This window comes from Silurus meridionalis, chromosome 13 (assembly GCF_014805685.1).
Source record: "Silurus meridionalis isolate SWU-2019-XX chromosome 13, ASM1480568v1, whole genome shotgun sequence".
Classification (NCBI taxonomy): domain Eukaryota; kingdom Metazoa; phylum Chordata; class Actinopteri; order Siluriformes; family Siluridae; genus Silurus; species Silurus meridionalis.
In genome coordinates, this window is record NC_060896.1 from 28937377 (window position 1) to 28950276 (window position 12900).

A 12900-nucleotide genomic window follows, 5' to 3' on the forward strand; every position below is an offset into this window, starting at 1 on the left:
AAATGCATGCAAATATAAGATAAACACTCAGACATGCACCGAGAAAGAACAGACAGGAAAAACAAGCCCAGGCAAATGAGATGGCATGACATGCAAAACATCTAAACACAAACTCAGGTGAAAATGCAGGACGCTTTTGTTCCTCTGTGGGCTTTATATAAGCAAATAACTGATTATGATGAAGGAATTAAAGAGTATTAAATACATGAAAAATGAAATGTCAGAACTCTTACAGAACAGTCCTTCTTCTTGGTGACTTCTTGGTGACTTCAACCTCCCATCTGACAAACTTAAATCATCTTGCCTCCTGATTCATCTGAATACCTTTCTTCTTTAACAGCTGCCTTCCAACACACAAAGGAGGAAATGTCCTGGACCTGGTTTTCACCTGCACTACCTCAACTACAGACCTGACTGCAACCCCACTTCAAATTTCTGATCATCACCTGGTCTGTAGCTTCCTGTACTTTTTCATCTCTTCCAGACTCTGACTCCTTTTCTTCTCTACCCTTGGACTTTGCCACTGACACCTTCCTCTCCTCTCTCTCCTCAACCATGGACCTCCTTTGCCCCCAACCACTAAATCCAAGAAGAGTTCTTGTCCCACATCCTGGCTGTCAGAAGTTTTATGCAGCAATCGACAAGAACTCAGATCAGCAGGGAGGAAGTGGAAAAAATCACAACTCGATGTAGACCTCGCATCTTACCGTGCACTCCTGACCAAATTTTCTTTGGATGTGACTTCTGCTAAGTCTACCTTCTACAAGAAAAACCTCGAGGCCTCTGCACAAGATCCTTGTAAGCTCCACAACATCTTCTCCTCAATACTCAACCCCCTGGCACACCTGCTCCATCCTCCCTGACTGCTGAAGACTTTGCCTCCCCATATGATAAGAAGATTGAGGAAATCTGCCAGACCTTCACTTTCTCTTCCTAACAATGACTACACTACACAGCCAGGAATCCCCTACTCCTTCGTTGTCAAGCTTCTCAACCATAGCAGATGAGATACTGCAAGTCCCTTCAACAACGCTTCACACCATCTCACAAGATCTCCTTCCCCCTCCATGTCCACAATCTTCAATGGGTCCTTATCATCTGGCTATGTGCCAACTATTTTAAAGCAAGTGAGGATTATTCCCATCTTGATGAAACCTGTTCTGCATCCATCAAACATCAACAACTACAGACCGGTATCACTTCTCTCCTTTCTTTCTAAATCTCTGGAATGCACTGTTTTTAACCAACTGTCTGTTTATTTTTCACAGAACAACCTTTACGATCTTAACCAGTCTGGCTTCTAAGCAGCACATTCCACAGAGACAGCCCTTTTGACTGTTTCTGAAAAACTGCATGCTGTTAGATCAGCCAAGCTGTCATCTGTCCTCATCCTCCTGGACCTTTTAGCAGCATTCGACACAGTCAACCACAAGACTCTCGTCTACCCTCAGGAACCTCGGTATTCACGGAACAGCATGGGAATTGTTTGCTTTCTACCTAGAAGTTTGCTCATTCCAGGTAACATCTGCCTGATGCAGACTCTCCACTGGTGTCCCACAAGGCTCCGTACTTGGTCCTCATCACACCTCACACTGCACTATGCTGTCTGAGATCTTCCAGCACTGCTCGACTGGTACCATCTTCCTCAAACACTTCAACTAACACTTTCCAGGTTTGCTTTGTTTAAAAAACACACAAAAAAACCTCAACAGAGTAGTAGTCTGATTTATCTTAATTTGTAATCTAACATAGATTTATTGTAGATTTATTGATGTGTAGAGACTCAAAGCAATTTTGGACGTCACTCTGGACACGAACATCTGCTAAATGTAAATGGAGGAACGTGAGCAGCGTTTTAGTATATTATATATAAAATACTAATCTCTTTATCAGGCATCCACAAATATTTTAGCCGTATTGTTGTTTCTTTCTTTACATAAACTTTCTTTCACATATTTAACTTTATTTAAATGATTTGGAATAAAATTGTAAATAAATAAATGTATTAACGTTGCCTGGTTTGTGTTTTCATTAGTAGTAGCTTTAGTCTGTATCCAAGTGTCGATGAAAATACGCTAGTGGACGTCAACCTCACTTTCCAAATGTCTTATTTTCACGCTCATTTTCATAAGAAAATTGGTTTCAGATGCAAATTTACTCCTTCAGTTGTGCTAAAAACATACAGGAATCTCGATGACGTCATCCGAGAAGCTTCACGCAGACAAATACAGAAACTTCCTTCTACTTCTCCAACAGGAAAAACCTTCCATTTATATTATTATTTTGTCAATAGTAATAAATATTTAATATAAAGTTTGTTTATAACCAAGTCATGACAATCTTACACATATTTAATTTTCCTTTTTCTCAGAATGATCAGCTCAACACTTTTATTCTCCTTCTAAACTTTTGATGTTGTAGTTTTCACTGTAATCATCTGGAGGAGGTTTTGGAGTAAATTCTTCAGATTTCTGATTATTTGATTCACATAAATATTGAATTCCACTGAGACTGGATCATTTCGTTGCTTTGCTGAGTTACTGTTCTCCAGAGTGACTGTAGGAACACTGCTGTGTGTGAACACTTGGAGCCACTTGTATCAGTTTCATCACTAAGAATCTGAGAATACAGAACAGAACAGAACCAGGAACAAGAATAAGAACAGACTTTATTTGTCACATATACATTACAGCACAGTGAAATTGTCTGCGTATCCCAGCTTGCTCAGAAGCCGGGGTCCGAGCGCAGGGTCGGCCATGACACGGTGCCTCTGGAGCACAGAGAGTTAAGGGCCTTGCTCAAGGGCCCAAGAGTGCCAACATATGCAGAAAATTGCACAGCACCATACTAACTGAACATAAACATACTAACAGTAACTAGTACACTATTAGCTATAATAATTTATACTATACACATCATATAAAATATAAAGTATTAGATTGATTATGGTGCTTATATTACTGTTAGCAACACACCCAGACACATAAACTAAAACTCTAGAGCCAAACAGATTATGCAAGATGAGAAAGGGAGATTTTTTTTCTATCAGGAATTTGTAAAGTTTCTGGTTCTTCACTATTACGTTTCAGTACTATAAGTGTTATATTTCTGTAATTCTATATTGATTACTCACGTGTGCGTGTCAGTGATGGACTACTGGGTATACATTTGTCGTTGCAGTTCCTGCCCGAGGTCTGAGATCTCGTTATGGTTCACCTTTCAGATACCTGCTCATCTTGACCTCACCTGCATCATCAAGTCATGCATTTGTCTGTTATTCGGAAGAAACTCACCTCCTCTCCTTCACCTTTATTACATCACATCCTGCCGAGCCGCAAACCGCGCTGATCACCATCCAGTCTACTGTCATTCCTTATAAATAGTGCATTACTCCTTCTCCTGTGCCGTGTTCTTACTCTACACACTTTCACTTCATCCTGTCTTATGTTCTTATTTTACCACATCAGGTTCACTTACTTTTGCCAAATTTCCTTTTCCACAAGTGTTGTGTGGTTTTATTATTTATATATTTAATCACGTGACACTTCTGCTGATTCAAATGAAAAGAAATCCAGAACTCGGCTCAGGTCTCAGATCAGGATTTAATACAAAATGAAACTTCCTGTTGATCAGAACGGTACATTTTCCAGTGATTACACTCATGATTACAGCAGTACAGTATACTAACATGACTAACATAATACTACCCTAATACTCAGTCCAAAACAATCAGGGAGAAAAAGACGAAGCAGCTATAAATTAGAAGCTGAGAGTAAGAAATCTCCAGTGTGTGTGATTATAGTGTACAAAACATCAGTCAGTAGAAGATCAGTTCCTGGTTTTATTAAAAGGCACACAGCGAGTTTCTCAGGAACAACACGGTCCACGGTCTTCAAATAGAGTCGAACTATTTCAGCATTTTCACATGCTGATGCTCTTCATAAAGAGAAAATCCCAGAGGACGTGTGGTAGCAGTGTGCGAGACCATGATTTTAAGACCAGGGGTTCAGTACGGCTCTGATTTCAGACTCCTGTAGAGGCTGCAGGTAAAAATCATCCCCACGATCTAAAGAACAAAAACAAGATCATCACAAATCACAGTGTAGTAGTAATAATAATAATAATCATGATGATAATGATGATGATGATGATAGAAGAGAGTGAAAGTTCTCAGGAGTGACTGTAGGAACACTGCTGTAATGTAAGTTAGTGTTTAATTCCACATTAGTGCATCAGTTCCTGTTCACACTGACGTTATAGCAGCTATAAACACTCGCGCTCTTACCGGCCTCTCAATATTCCCTCTCTCCAAGATAACAAGAGAAAAGAAATAAATCCAGCTCATCTTTTTTCTGTTGCTGAGAGATCGCAAAAAAATGGCAGAAAACTTAAACCTCCAGTTTTTACCTCTGACACTGGAGACTCCTTCCGTAAATATTAATACGCCATCTTACAGAAAAACGCCACTGTATTCTTATTTTATATATACGACATATCAGAATGGGTGCATTCACACACACACACACACACACACACACACACACACACACACACACTGTGACCTTATGACCAATCAGAATCCAGAACAAAATTTTTAAACACGTCTTACCTGTACACCGGCCACGCCCACTCCTACTGCACCAATCAGCTTTAAGTGGTCCATTATGAAGTTCTCCAGCTTGGCGATGCAGCCGCCCTGGAGATATAAACGTAAAAGTCGTACAATAAAACCAACACGCAGATGGAGATGTGGTTATTGTCTTCACACACACACACACACACACACACACACACACACACACTCCTACATTTTTGTATTTAAAATAAATAAGTGCTAATTCGTGTGTAACTCGGGTTCGCTGCGTTAACACGATCTTTCAAACAGGAAAATCGAATGAGATCAAAAGATTAACAACGTGTTCTGGGACTCGACAAGCAAACAAGAAAGCAAGAAAGAAAAAATAAAGCAAGAAACAAGGAATGAAAGAAATAATGAAAGAAAAGAAAGAAAGAAACAAAGAAAAAGAAAGAAAGAAGTTAGTGATGTTTGCAGGTCTGAACACTACTGCTGCCCCCTGCTGGACAAACCACAGAGGCACTCCAGAGTCACACATTTCACTGAATGTTATTTTCAGGAGGAAACCGGAGAACCCGGGAAACAGCAGGAAGGTCTCGCCCACCTCCACTTTGTAAATGTTAGAAGGATGATCTCGTTCTCCACAGTGGTCCATGGGTGTCTTACAGCAGCTGTCGGGTACGAAGCGGCGATCGGACTGACCCGTAAGGACCCAGATGCTCTCGTTCCAATCAGACGAGTAATTACTGCCGCAGCACTTAAACTGAAACCGAGGAGATGAAATTAACTATTTTATTTTGTATCTATTAAATTACTATTTATCATAATTATGTATTTTTTGTTTTACCTCTTGCTGTAATTTATCCACCGCCTCCGTGATGTGGTTCTGTTCCGGCTGCTGGTATTTATTCACCATCGTGTTCTTCAGGTTATTCTTCAGCTCGTCACTCAGCTGGACCAAATCAGCGGGAAAATTAATCAATCATTACGTTTATGTAAATCCGCCAATAAAAAAAAAGCAGCTCATAAAATTGTTTAAATCTTTTATATTTAAAACAAATAAGTGCTTAAAATATATAACTTATGTTAGCGTTATACGAGTTTAATATTAAAGCTAACGGAGAACTGAGTCAGCTTAAGAGTGATGATATTTGAAGAGGGAAAGTGGGTGGAGCATCCAGGCTTCCACATTCATATTCTTTATTGATTTATTTATTATTTTAAAAATGCACTGCTGCCCCCTGCTGGACTGTTTTAGAATCATCGATATGACAATGTTTTTAGGAAAACACCGGAGAACCCTGAGAAAACCCACACAAACAACAAAAGAGCACCAATAATTCTGTTTCATTTAATGTTTGGAACATGTTCGATGTAAAACAGAGCACGTGGTCTGTTCTGTAGTCACTTTAATTATCAGAGTCTTTACCTGTTGGTAGTAGATGTACGCCAAAACCCCAGCCAGGATCTCCAGGAGAAAGATGCACAGCAGCAGAACAAAATACTGAAAAGAAAAAAACCTTAATGAAAATAATATAAATATAAATAATATAAATCTCTACTGGTTTGAACACAGAACATTTCCAGGAAGTGATGGAGGTTAACGAGATGCTCCAGATCGTAAACTAACAGCAGTAACGTGAGTGTGGAACTGAGTGGGTTTTATCTCACATAAAATTTATTTGCGATAATAAAATAAAGCTTGTGTTTATTCTGCTGTACAGAAAACATGAAGGATACGAACATCTGCTCCCATTACAGATCTGTCCTACGTTCCTGCTTCACTTTATCCTTACATTTACAGCATTAAAGCCCTTATCCAGAGCCACCTACATTTATCTCATCCAGCTGTGCAGCTCTGGGGTTAGGGGCCTTGATCAGGGGCCCAGGAGTGGCAGCTGGGTGTGATTTTGAAAGTCTAATGTCTTAACCACTAAACTCCCACCTCCCCGTAAAATTTCCATTTTCAGAGACGAGTGGTGTCTCAGGTTCAGGTGTGTGTGTGTGTGTGTGTGTGTGTGTGTGTGTGTGTGTGTGTGTGTGTGTGTGTCTAACACAACTTCAGTAATTATATCTATGTAATGATATGATAAGTCAGTGCTGAATCAGACTGTGTGTATCTTAGCTCAGAACAATGGGAACTCTTCATCTGTCTGACTCACTGATTCCTCTTTGTTTTTTATCTGAAAGACAAAATCCGTCTGTCTGAACAAGCAGAACCTACACAGTGATGAAGAGACGCATATTTCTACCTGCTGGGACCTGAAGACTTGTTCACATGGGTAAGGGTTACTGAGAGAGAGAGAGAGAGAGAGAGAGAGAGAGAGAGAGAGAGAGAGAGTGAGAGAGAGAGAGAGAGAGCAAAAGACTTCTGCTGTAGCCATGATACAGCAGCCCTGAAGCACAGAGGGTTAAGGGCCTTGCTCAAGGGCCCAGGATTAGCAGCTTGGCGATACCGAAGCATGAACCCCTGAATTTCCGATCTTTAACCCAGAGCCTTAACCACTTTCAAACCACGTTCAGCAGGAATATGGTGAATGAATGGTGTTCTGTAGAACTTCATCAGTCTCTCACATCACTGTGGAGGAATTCAGACTCTTCTCTGTACAGCGTTGCTTCACTTTATTGATGTTTGTGATCATGTGGCTGCAGCACAAAGCCGAATCTTCACCCCTCCACCAGATTATTATTATTACGTCCCAAAGCGTAAAACCAGAGATTTCGAAGAGGGTGCACTTTCTTTTTCACACGACTGTGACTGCGTGTGTCGCGTCTCACCACTCTCAGCAGTTGCCTTTTCTCTTTGAAGGTGGCGCAGCAGCCCAGAACCCCCGTTACCATGACGATGGCCCCAGCCAAACACAGGATGTAGGCCGAGGCGGCGTAGATCCTGGAGGACAGCAGGCTGATGTAGTCGCTCTTCTTCACCAGAGTCCACAATCCTACAGCCATCACAGCGCCCCCTGCCAGCTGGAAGGACAGAGACGAGTACTTTAAAGCTTGTGTGTGCGCACATTATGCAAATTAAGATGCTGGTCTGTATTGTGATTGGAGGTTGACTGATTCATTGGTTTGTCCGATTAATCAGGGTCGATAGTCTTCTGGCCTGCTGTCATTAGAAGAGCGGCCACTAGAGGCGAAACACTGACATCACGTGCTGTTTGTTATTACACGTGAGACTGCGTGCTGCACGGAGAGAGCTATATTATATTTATTATTTATCATTTATTTATTAATGTATATATTAATATTTATTGCCTTTAGCACATTTTCATGATTCAGTGGGTTTTTTATATATAAAGTTTAGTACTAATTTGAGTGTGTGTTTGTTTTTTATTCAGTATCCATTCTGAAATCTTTCTGTGTGTCTGGTTGTTATAGTGACGGCTCTCAAGAGAAGAATTTTAACACCAGGAAGTGTTTTTCTGAGCGAACTGCTCTTACAGTCGCTCCTGTGTACAGTTACATGAACAAACACATTTACACTTACCCAAAACAGGAAGTTGAACATGAACAGGAGGTACTTCAGACACACCGTCCCACATCTGTCCTTCTTTTCCGTTTTAACGACCATTCTAAAAGAGACCAAGATGATGCTGGTCAGAAGTTACGCTCGGTGTAGAGCACACAGGAGATGATGATGATGATTCTGATCATTATTGTAACTGTGACACACAGACGGCTCACAATCAGTGAGTCAACATCTAGAAGTGTGTGTGCGCTTTGGGTATTTTCTCGCTGTGTTTGTCCTGAGAACATCTACAGAACACCAATCCATAAAACAGGGCCTGGTCCACTTCACTTTATCTCCTGCAGGTGAGTGGATTTACTCAGTCAGTCTGGAGATCAAGAACACTCTGGATGGAGAACACATTAATACACACATACACACACACACACATTCGTACACTAATACATTCACACACACACACACCCACCCACCCATATACACACTCATTCACATACACACAAACTGAAACACTCCCACAATAGCTGATACACACACCCATATATTCACTCTCTCTCTCTCACACACACACACACACACACACACACAGACACATTCGTACAAAAATACATTCACACACACACACACACACACACACACACACACACACACACACACACTTATAAACACACCCATATACACACACCCATATACACACTCATTCACATAGACACACTAACTGAAACACACCCATAATAGCTGAAACACACACCCATACATTCACTCACACACATATACACACACACACACACACACACACACACACACACACACACACACACACACACACACACACACAGTCTTTAAGTGTGTGTGTGAATTGAATGTAAACAGAAGTGTTTAGTAATAGACCCTTGTTAACTGTGTGTGTGTGTGTGTGTGTGTGTGTGTGTGTGTGTGTGTGTGTGTGTGTGTGACTCTAAAGGAACTTGTGAAAGTGCTTAAAACTGCTTTATTTCAACGTTTAAAACTTTAATAATGAGATGATCATTTGATCACAGTGATTAAAAAAGTGTAATAAATGTTCTCTCTCCATCTGCTCTTCTCCTTCCATCTCTCCATCTTTAACAGATGAGTAAATGAAGAAAGAATGAGTCGAGGCAGATCCCAGATCCCAGAGATGCTGACTCATGAAGGATCAGAGATTACGGAGAGTCTCTCCCGTCTCTAATGAAGGTGTAGAGGGGATGGAAACACACTGAATCTGGATCAGTCAGAAGTGTTTACACACTGCAGTGCGTCTAGACAGATACAAAAGCAGGTGATTTCTTCTGAACCCACAGTGTCCCTCCCTGCACCATGAACATCATCAACACCAACACCACCAAACTATCCACACCATCACCATCACACCATCAAACCATCAACACCATCAACACCATCACCACCATCACCACCATCAAACCATCAACACCACCACACCATCACCATCACACCACCAAACCATCCACACCATCACCATCAACACCATCAACACCATCAACACCACCAAACTATCCACACCATCACCATCACACCATCACACCATCCACACCATCAACACCATCAAACCATCAACACCACCACACTATCCACACCATCACCATCACACCACCAAAGCATCCACACCATCACCATCAACACCATCAACACCACCACACTATCCACACCATCACCATCACACCACCAACCCATCCACACCATCACCATCAACACCATCAACACCACCAAACTATCCACACCATCACCATCACACCATCACACCATCAAACCATCCACACCATCAACACCATCAACACCACCAAACTATCCACACCATCACCATCACACCATCAAACCATCCACACCATCAACACCACCAAACTATCCACACCATCACCATCACACCATCAACACCATCAAACCATCCACACCATCAACACCACCAAACTATCCACACCATCATCATCACACCATCACACCATCAACACCATCAAACCATCCACACCATCAACACCACCAAACTATCCACACCATCACCATCACACCATCCACACCATCACACCACCAAAACCATCAACATCTACTCACATCCTTCCTGAATTTTCTTTCTGCACTTCTCACACTGATCACAAACTACATCCAGACCCTCAATAACCAACATGGATCAAACATCTGAATACTTTTGATAAAATAATAACCTGAAATATTTCGATTAAAAAATAAACAAATAAATAATGACTTAATTTACAGAAGGTACTTACTAATTAAACCCTTTTCCTTTTTTAAGAAAACTAACAGCTTTAAAACAACTTTTTTATTAAAACGAGCACTCGTTAAACACACACACACACACACACACACACACACGTTTCTCCTGAATGATATCCTATAATGTGTTTAGTTGGAGATCAACAGTCACCGGAAGTAGTTTAGAAGTAAAATGCTAACGCTAACGCTATTTCTATTGAAACTCCAGCCTGATGTTCTCCTCCTGCTCCAGATGTTGTGAGTTTGTTCTGATTGTTGGTCAGAAGGCCGTTAGCTGGAATGTTGGTTAGCTGTAGCTCGAGGCATCAGATTTTTACCTGTACGGAGGAGGAGATGAAGCCGCAGCAGGACTGATGAAGTTCAGGTGAAATAAATCTCCGTATTTACAGACTGTTTATAAAAAAGTGTTTATAAAAATGTTTGGTTAGTATTTAATAAAAAATAAACACTTCCGCTGAGTTCAGACGAATTCCGCAGTCTTCTCACTCCAGGTACAACTTTCCACACAGCAGAGCCCCACCCAGACCCCGCCCAGGGGCGTGGCCACAACACAAGACACGCCTGCTTCAGCTTCTGATTGGCTCATTCTTTTTCACGGGCTCCAAAACAGACAGACAGACAGACAGACAGACAGACAGACAGATAGATAGATAGATAGATAGATAGATAGATAGATAGATAGATAGATAGATAGATAGATAGATAAATGGACCCTTTTTTTTATTCATTACTTTTTTTATATTAATAAGAGATGTGGTGAGGGAAGACATGCAGGTAGTTGGTGTGAAAGAGGCAGATGTAGAGGACAGGGGGGTGGAGAAGGATGATCCGCTGTGGCGCCCCCTAATGGGAGAAGCTGGAAGAAGAAGAAGAAGAAGAAGAAGAAGAAGAAGAGTGGTGGACTGAAACAATTTAAATGTAAGTATTGTAAGTGATGAATATATTTCTCAGTGCTGCCAATCAAATAAAATATTGAATTACTTTAACTGTTTAACATCGCTGAGAAAATGGGATGGTTTGAACTATTTTAATCATTTTCTTGTAAATAATTTCAGAATAAACATCACTGGTGGACAAACCCTTCTGTCTCCAATTGATAATGATCATAATAAATATATTTTAGTTTATAAATTGTTATTTATAGTTTGGGCTTGTCTGTGACTTTAATAATGAAACCAGTAGATTGTAGGGAAGTCATTTTGTAAACCAAGAAGAAAAAAGCAATAAACAGTCATTAAGAGTACACACTCGAATAAAGCTTATTGGGATAAATGCAGTTTCTCGATCTGATGAGGAGAACATACTGTTGTTGGACATCTTCATTACATTCTACAGGTTCTAAACACTTTAGTGCATTATGAAACTTTCATTCACATCTGCTGCATGAATAATAAAACTCCTTCGATTGAATGTTCTGCTGCTCTGTGGTTCAGTCGTGGATTTTTACAGATTTGAGTTCTACATCACCGCAAGTCATACAACAAACATCACCTATAAAATACACAAATAGGATTAAATATTTATAATAAAAAAGATTTTAAATAATTATTTTTTAATATTTTTAAACACAACCTAAAAAAAAGTAGGAAATAAAAACATGATTAAAAAACAACAACAAACATATTTTAAAATATTTAATTATAATTTTAGATTTAGGATTGAAATGTACTCTTGATGAAAAGTGTGTAAAACAAACGAGTTCACGTAGCAGTGTTTATCGACTGCACCCTGAGTTTGCAGCTACAATTGTTGGATTTTAGAGTTTACACTCTAGAAAAGTGTTGGAGAAAAAGAGTTTGTGAATATTTTAGTGAAGATAAATCATGACTGTGAAAAAGCAGGTTCTTGGTAACTAAATAAACAGTTCAATGTTAATTGTTATGTTTACACTTTTTTAGTACAAAAATAGAAAAAGAAAGAAAAGAAATGTGCTTTATATTTGTCACATGTATTTTACAGGACAGTAAAGATTTTTTTTCTGCATACCCCAGTAATGTTAGGAAGCTGGAGTCAGAGCACAGGGTCAGCAATGATACAGCGCCCCCTGCAGTGCAGTGGTTAAATTAAAAATTAGCACCAGTTTATTTATGACACTTTTAGGGATTAAATATGATACTGTTTAAAAACCCTCTCCATTACCAGCTGCTTTACATTCGATCATAACATATTTCCTGGAATTGACTTCTCACCTGAGTTTAGAGGTGCAGTTTGTAACATTGAGCTGCTCCCACATCTGGAATAATCCAGCAGTTCCATATACATACAGTCTCTAAGACTCTTAACCTCCAGGTTTGTTCAATTTCTGGTTGTGAAGATTAGCCCCAACCCATAATAATAATATAGAGATAATAAGTAATGATCAGTGTGTGTGTGAGTGTGTGTGTGTGTGTGTGTGTGTGTGTGAAGGACCGAGTGAAGTGCGTCAGTGTGGTGAATGTTACAGCTCTAAATATTACATACTGCTGCTTTAACTTTATATTATTGAGCACCATATGTAAGAAAATGAATGAATGACAGCAGGTACATTTCCTATAATGCAACACTTTGGTTAAAGAGCTACACAGTAGATAGGTGAGGTTTCAGGTCC

At 40.1% G+C, this 12900-nt stretch overlaps 2 protein-coding genes across 2 annotated transcripts in view; both read right to left on the reverse strand.

Moving 5' to 3' along the window:
* Positions 1-3583: 3583 nt before the first annotated feature.
* Positions 3584-10822, reverse strand: cd151l (CD151 antigen, like). The gene is made up of 8 exons (XM_046865349.1): positions 10631-10822; positions 8067-8151; positions 7355-7546; positions 6006-6080; positions 5424-5528; positions 5181-5339; positions 4610-4696; positions 3584-4066 (listed from the first exon to the last, which is right to left on the reverse strand). The coding sequence occupies exons 2-8, from the start codon at positions 8148-8150 to the stop codon at positions 4007-4009; spliced, it is 762 nt and encodes a 253-aa protein (XP_046721305.1). The 5' UTR covers position 8151; positions 10631-10822; the 3' UTR covers positions 3584-4006.
* Positions 10823-11934: 1112 nt separating this feature from the next.
* LOC124396053 (kielin cysteine rich BMP regulator) overlaps positions 11935-12900 on the reverse strand; it is a 23602-nt gene continuing 22636 nt past the window's right edge. Inside the window, exon 49 of the mRNA XM_046865009.1 lies at positions 11935-12900. This exon is cut by the window's right edge and continues 246 nt beyond it. The gene's annotated coding sequence lies outside the window, so the exon portion shown is untranslated.